Source organism: Chondrus crispus, genomic scaffold, assembly GCF_000350225.1.
Source record: "Chondrus crispus Stackhouse genomic scaffold, scaffold_282, whole genome shotgun sequence".
NCBI classification, from domain to species: Eukaryota; Rhodophyta; class Florideophyceae; order Gigartinales; family Gigartinaceae; genus Chondrus; species Chondrus crispus.
In genome coordinates, this window is record NW_005179165.1 from 120098 (window position 1) to 128236 (window position 8139).

At 47.1% G+C, this 8139-nt stretch overlaps 1 protein-coding gene; it reads right to left on the reverse strand.

The window, feature by feature from the left end:
• Positions 1 to 7809: 7809 nt before the first annotated feature.
• Positions 7810 to 8139, reverse strand: CHC_T00005315001 (hypothetical protein; the record flags this gene model as incomplete). XM_005716853.1 is given in 2 exon segments in its annotated part: positions 7810 to 7935; positions 7936 to 8139. A coding segment is annotated over 1 exon segment (204 nt), but the record flags the coding sequence as incomplete, so codon positions are not given.

Sequence of the window (8139 nt, forward strand, 5' to 3'; positions counted from 1 at the left end):
CTCTTCGGGGACAAGCGTTGTGCCGGAGAACCGGTGGAAACGTTAATACACGAATTTGGTGAAGGTGACGCCAGCGTCGCGCACGGGTTCCGGACGACGCGAGCCGTCGACCCACGTAACTGTTCTCTTCAGGTCGGCGTCCATCGCTGCGCAGTGGCGAGCCCAATCGTCGCTTCGGACAGCCCCCAGTGTGAGCCCGTCGGGCAGAAAACCCTCTCGCAAATATTGCGTAATTAACGCGTCATCGCGATAGCTGACGGGGTCGTGCCACGGCGCTCCCGCGAAGAGCTCGGCATGCTCAAACGGGTCTTGCGCGATAAAGTCGCCCGCATGGCGGAAGATGTGACGACGCGCAGGAGCCCGGATGGTTCCCGTTTCGAAGCCTTCTGCATGCGACATGCCAGATGCGAGAGGCTCCAAGCTGTGAAGAAGAAACGTACGCGAAAAAAACGCGAACAGAAATACACGCGAAAAATGGCGTAGAGCTCAGTCAGAAACGCCGCCGTCGGCGCAAGTACGCGTGTAGCCGCGGGAGTCGCTGACCTGGAGCGCCAAGAAACGGGAAGAAATAGAACCACGCGCGGGGCTGCGAGTGCAGTCAAAGATGACGGGGAAATGAACCGCGTGTCTCAGGCAGATCGGCACGACCCCTGAAGGGGGGGGTGATGTAGTGCAGTGACCCTGCGGCCTTTATCCCTGGTCACCGCCGTCGCGGGGCCGCGCTCCCCGCCTTTGACACGTGTACTGTGCGCGCACACTTGGGAAGGTACCCCACGTGTACCACACGTGGACACACGTGTATGACAGTCGTATGACACGTATATGATACGTGTACAACACGTGTAAGACACGTATACAGACGTGGTGTCCACGAGTTTCTACGCTAATTAGCGTCTAATGCCAAGTGGCAATTCTAATGACGATAATTAATTATTAATTACCCATTTAGTAACCGACGCCGACGACGGCGCTCGGCCTATATAGGTCGGGTGTCAGAAGGCGTTACAATAAAGAGGCATCAGGTGATCGGACCCATCTCTGGTGGGATCCTCTACGGTTCCTCTCTAGTTGGCTAAGTCTGGTACCTGCACCCTTCGTCGTCATCCTTTTTCTTGTTTTTCCTTTATTTTTTTCCCTATTTTCTACGTTTCTACGCTACAGTTCTCCTTCCTTCTTTCTTCTCCCTTCTTGTTCTGTTCTTCTTCGACGCTGTCGATAGCGGTCCGCGACGCGACCGCCACACCCACTCCTTCTAGTTGCCCGATCCCGAGTACCCCATCACGCGCTGACCGCGACTCTACCCGCGATTCTCGCGTTACCTCTGAGCTACCACGGACAGAGGGCCCCGAACACCCTGGTGGTGACGGAACATACGGCTTTCCCTCATAGCTAGATTTACGCCCTCGTTGGTGAGTGTGTCCACTGCACTACATTTTGCATGACAATTTATTTTTTGCCGTACTCTCCAAGCACTGCCGTTTCGTCAAAGTTCCATATTAGTTTGGGGTCATTTTTGAATTCTGGGAATTCTGAACACACGGTCTGGAGTACGGTTTCAAGATTTCCAATGTGCAAAACATTTTCTGCAGCTAGACGTGCCGCAGAAACATTTTCGGAGACCCTGTACGAGAGCTCTCTGTGACGAGCTGTGAAACTACCAATTTTGTCCGGGGATGGAACACCTTGTCGAAACGGTTGACGACCGTCACTGCTAATTTGTGCAAAAACTGAGACCAGGTCGTTGTTAGCCTCTCTTTGCGCCGACGAGTGCCCTTTGAACAACAAGCTCTTCTTCTGGAGGTGATGTAATCTGAGCAGGGGCTGGTCGATAATTTAGGGGGTCAAGCAGTTTTTTCAGCGCAACATCGTCCCCTGTAGTGAAGTTTTTCTTGATACGAAAAGCTGTTGTGTTGGATACACCACTGAGCGAAGCGGTCTTCCGAATGCTGTATCCTTTTTTGAGGAGATCCAGCGCTCGGTGGAGCCGCTGTCGTTCAATATGGGCGTTTGCTATTCTTCGCTTGTGTGCTAGCAACTGCGCTCGAATAGATGGTGGCATGGTGCCTATGCGCGTCGTCAATGGCGCGTTCAGACGTGTCCTGGAGTACGGTTTGTGGATACAGGTTCCATAGGAACCGCAGATCTGCGGGGGCAATGAAAGGTGGAACGGTACGCAGGCTGGTCTCAAAATTAGCGGTGTTTCAAAATTCCCCATGTTCCAAAATGCCCAGTGAGAAGGGTACAGTGTTTACTGTACAATGAAGACGTTAAGATCTATTCTCTGAATTTAATCGGATACTGTAGCGTATAGCGTATAGCCATGAGCGGTGCAGTTCACTTTGCTTTCCCACATGTGCGAAAGAGCAGGAGCGCCACACGCCACAAAATCTCAGGGCCTTTCTACTTGGCACTTATCCGGTCCGGCACATTTGTATAACATAGGTTTTTGTATGTCAGTCAGCAGTGGCTGGCATCTTTATTTATACAGAAACACTACGTAGTTTTGTACACAAGCCCGCCTTTTTAAAGCGAAGGACAGGTGTAGTAGTAGAGACACAGGTCAAATGGCATCATGCCTAACATTTGAAATACATATCGGCGACAGCTTCGCGGGAGTTTTCCTACATTCGTTCTTAGATCCGTTCTACAGTGTTTTGTGTATCTATATATTTTACACAGATATAAAGCTATGCAGGTATACAGGGGAGAAAATCTGCCGGGTAAAACGACCCTCACGGACCCGACGGCCACTGGCAACTGGTAAAATAAAACGTTTGTAGGGGCATGGGTGTGAAGTTGCAGTGGTGAGCGATCAGCTCATTTCCGCTTACCCATGGCTTGTGAAAAAATCAAAGAGGATGTTCTCGTTTCGTAGTCATGCTGCAAGCATACAATCTCGACAATAGGAAGAATGCATTGACAGACTTGTTGTACACACAAGAAAGCCCGTTTCTATCTTTGGTCTTACGCACTTGACCAGTACAGTATTATTTTGCACCTCTCTCTTGAAAGGCATAGCATGTTAGTGTGATTGGCTAAAGGAGGATGCAAGTTGGGAGAAGCGTAGTCCATGTCGGCCTTTCTGATTATGTCACTCTCTGGCCTTCCCGAAGCTTCAGAACTCCATTCTATAGAATTGTGAATCGCCCTATTCCCACAGACAAGTCAGTGCTTGGTAAAGTACAGTACGTCTTTCCTGGAATCGGCAAAAATGGGCTTCAAAAGCACCCGCACAAAGCTAGTGGTGACCGCAACAATGAGTTCATATAAATACATCAATCCTGAGCGTATCTGCTCTAGCTCACATCTCTATTAGCCCAGTGCACGAACAAAGTTATGACTTTTGCAACGCATTTCACAACAATACCAGCTAGTCAAAATTTCTCAATGATTCAATCAAATGTTGTGAGAGGGGCAGAGTTTTGTCTGAAGGTCTTTTCCATGAGGTATATTGGGATAAGAAACAGTTTCTGACTTCAGTCGTTACGTCTGTCGTGCTTGGGGCAGATTCTTGAGATGAAGCTAACGAGTCTCCAGTTCCCTAAGGTGTCACCGTTTCAAGGACTGCATGAAAAGAAAGAGGATTCGAACAAACTCAACCTCCATGTGCTTTGCCTGTACCTCAAGAAAGCTCAACTGCTTCGAAAGGATAAGCAGATAGTTTGTAGTCGGAAGCACGAGTCTTGCAAGCCCACCCTCCGGTTCCTCCCGTCCGCCTGTGGAAATATCACAAACCATGCGCACGCATCGGTAAAGTCTCAGCAATGGGAAGCCAATTGAGCCCTCTAGATAATCATTTCCGTTGTTCTTTCATGGATGTGAGGGACTCATCCTCGAAACTTTGCTGGTATCAATGTAATGCGAAGCATCATGGTTCTGAGTTCATGGAGGTTGTGCCTTACATCTGTGAGAGCATCTATCGCCTGGTCTTCATTATCTAAAAGATTGTAGGAACATCTATCAACGTGATATTGTATCAACATTTCGTGCCGCAGTAGCATCGGTGTGCGATAACCCAGAGGATCGAACTTGATTGGCATGTATTGCAGATGTTCATTCTGTAGGGAATTTCTCATAGCTTTTTTTAATTCATCACATGTGGATCTCCCAGCAACTGAGACCCGTTCGCCAAGGATGATCACGCATGGCCTACTCTCTTTCAAAATATGCAAAACTTGTGAAGCACAGGAGATGGCTCAGATCGACATATATCGAGCGAGCTCTTCATATAGTAGAGTTCTCATTGTTTCATCATAAACTCCACACATGGTGTGTGGCACTCGATACCGTTGAGGGACACATTCTAACAATTATGCTTTTTTGCGTGTGAAAGTGTGAGCTGAGAGTGAGAGGAACGCACGAGCAGTTTCCCGAGTAATTCGTCTTTCATGATGTGTCCTCAATAATATCTTCGTCACAAAGGAGCATCATTTCATAGTGTAGAGCCATCAAAGGCAGAATCAAAGCACTTCTGTTACAGCGCTGATACGCAAAATCAATCCTATTGACAACGAATAGTACACCTGAGGTACTCCATCACTACTTCAAAGAAAGCTACTAGACCGAACGCCGATAGGCGCGTCGTGTTCGTTTAGCGGACCAGTTGTTCATGTTCATACCAACATGTTAAGGCATTTACAATAGCATCCGATGGCCCTATTCAGTCACCCCCAGGCGGATCAACCTCCCTGTCGAAATACCATATTGTGGTAAACATGTTGCTCCGCTGCGCTTCTCCTTTGTTTTGATTTTGAATCATTGAGGAGCCTAAAGTTCTTGATTTAGAGAAGTCTGTTTGCTTCTGTTCGCATCAAGGTATCAATAACAACTGAGCGCTTCTCCAGGGATGTAATAAATACCCGATGATAGCTACTGGCATGTCATACTGTACAAGAAATGCAAAGTCGTGCATATCACTCCGAGACGAAAATTTTAGGAGAGTGGAGCCGTGTTTAGTGCGTAAAAATACCTTGGTTTGCCAGGTCCCTATTGATCGTTCTTCATCAAGGCAGAATCTCCGACAAAATTGTTTGAGTAAAGAAGATCTGCGAAGAACTAGATGTTATGCTAAAAAATCACTTCCGTCGCTATAGCATAGGGCTACGCTGTTGTTTTCTGTCTAGGTTTCAATGTGGACTGTTTATCTGATTGAATCTTATGCAAAGCTATCCTGATTTAGCGATCCGACTTGTGTTTGCCCCGGAAAGGATCGGGATTGAGTAGCGGAGTTATCATCCAAATTCTGCATTCTTGAGAGACTCTCTGCAGCTTTTTTCCCAGTTTGTCAAACTAATAAGAGCGAATTAGAATGGAGCTCTATGGGCATTCTGCATCAAAGGAGAACACGAACCCATCTGCCATTTTTTGGGGGATCAAAAACAAGTCAACAGTTGTCGCATCTAGAATAAAGCCTCAACTTATTGTTCTCACTATGAAGAATTCAAGAGCACAAGAAAATAAGGTGCAAGCAATGAAGGTTGAGTAACGTTGCCCGTAAAATAACGCGTTGTTTTTTTCCATTTGCCCACAAACTCGCTGGACGTAAAGTAAACCCGAGTTTGAAAAATCCCACGACGAGTTTTGCCGACTGACCTCCAGCAAGGTACCTGCCCGCAACAAACGCAAGTCTGGTACATCGTTGTGCCGCCCGACGGATCACGTGCACCTGCGCGAATACTCGCTGAAGCGAATACTGTATTGCAGCTCGCCACAAGGATAGAAAGGTTTTCAGTCGAAAGGGCGATGTGTTTCGTCTTCTTGACAAGCTGAGGGGGGCCGTTTACAGAGGACTTCTTTTTAGAAGCTTCTACTTGTCTATCTTCCGCGGTTGTTTCGGCGGCATCTGTGGCAGATCCTGTCGCGCATTGATCCAATGATGGACTCTGCGCAGATGAAGCGATAGGAGCGTCCATGACGCATATCGATACGACCCGTGCCGTCTGAAACTCGTTTGTGCTGATGAAAAGAACGGAAGACAAACTTCGTTTTTCTTCACGAGGGGTCGATCCGGCACTGCTGTGATCACGGATGTGAAACTCGTGGAAAACTCACATGCCCCGAGTTTTCGGTATGCTGTGAGTTTTGCCAAACGCGTTGTTTGAAAGATTTGCGTTCAGAAAATCCGAGCAAACTCGCCGGCTAAACACGCGTTTTCATGACTTTACGGACAACGTTAGTAAATGGAAGTTTTGCGATATCAACATATCTCGGGACAACTACTGGTCATTCCCATCGGACTCTATTTTGTATTTGTGCCTCGGAACTATGCTAGGCCCTATCGTCGCGACCAACTACTAGGATCACGACTTTGAAGTGAATTGAAGAAGGAAGAGAGGTAAACGCGCCAATTCTAGTGCCTGTTGATGGCATTCTAGGGTATCGCCGTGTCGGAGTTTGGACAAACGAGATATATCAGAGTTGGGAAAATCTCCTTGGTTCAAGGGATTGAAGGTGTTTGCAAGCTTGTTTCACCCTTTGGTACATCGTCTAGTCATTCAAGGGCTGTATGGATACAGGCAAATCAATAATTCATCCTATCACGACATATGATTGTTTCTTTGCCAATGCAACGTACCTGTGACTTCCTTTATGCTTAGAGATGTGGTTATTGCCCTCACTCTGGTTCTAATCTCAGGCAGTAGATGTTGAACTCTTTCTTTAACTGACTTCAAGTTTGGAAACATGTGCCAGCATCCACACGGAGTATATACTTCTGCAACGAGAGTTATTGTGCAATAAGGATGAAATGACTACATGGAATTTTTTTGTCGTCTGGATCGTTGTTTGGTGCAAGGCAGTTGATCGTTCGGAATACGAGGAAGGAGGGATAGAGGATATGACCGACAATACCAATATAACGTTGATACACATATCATCAGTCAACTCAGGGTCAGTCAAACCAAGTTGTAGTATTCTTCACTCTTGAGATCTTTCCCGGCTACAGAGAAGGAAAAAGTTTTCCCGTACACCGGTTGGCACTTTCATAGTTGCCTTCCTTCACATGCGTCTACAGCAGAAATGTAGCCATGTAGAGATCACAGGGGAGCTTCAGGGATAATTCGATTCGATTGTGTAGGTGAGACGCCCTGGTCTTGCCTAAAAGTTACTATGTACTTCTTTGTGTTTCGTATTTGGGCATTCCATGACGGCTTGTGCACGATTGCAGATGCAGCTAGAAGGGATGCACGCATACCTAATATGCGGCCCTCAATCCAATCCACCAAATTGATGGATGGAGTATGCCAGCTCTTCTGGTAGAAAAGCAAGCCCATTTGTTGAGTAATGAGCTTTGGAGGGTATATGTCACGAAGGTACTCCGCATTAGAATAAAATTCTTCGCCACTGTTGCGAAACGTTTTGTACCGCATTGTCAAGGCCATGCTGTAGCGTTGCGAAAGTGTCTTGACGACCGTTGCTTATTCATCACCGGTTTTAGCGCTTCCTAGATGCTGAATGGCGAGCTTAGAACTGGTGAGTCTATATTCGGTTTCTTGAAAAAGGAATCGCTAACATCATTTCTCAGTTGCATGATGTACGAGGAGGGACAAGCCTGCACGAACTTATCGCTTTCTAGAGTCGTGTGGCTTCTGATTCGGCCATTTCCCAAACATGAGCCATAGGTCAGGAACACGTGGAGGAGTATGGACAAGACGAAAGGGCTGTGCGATTCTCGCTCGGGCGTGAACCAGGAGTAGATGTGCTTTACACGGCACAGAAAAAAATTTTGCGCAGATGCGAAGAAGCTCTTTTTGCGCCTGCTTGAATACGCTATCATTCGGGCGGGATGCGAGGAGCTGCTTGTTCATGTCATTTGCCCATGTCATAACTTTAATTCGACAGCCTTACTGGTTATGCGATCTACACATGATTGAATCTTAAGTACAAAAGCCGGTATGGAAAATGGGGCGTATTTGTCATCTAAACAGAGGTGCTACACTATTGTGGCGTACTAATACAAAATTCTGGTTCTGGTGGAAGTGGGAAGTTCTGAGATTGCGGTCTTGGTCTCATGGCTGGTCTCCTTGTCAAGATCGATGATGATGTAGCCAATATTGGTTGAAGTGCCCAGAATCTGGGCGTTGACGTTGCTTCTGGTACGTGAAATGATACCATTAATGTCACAGAGGACACCAGGAACGT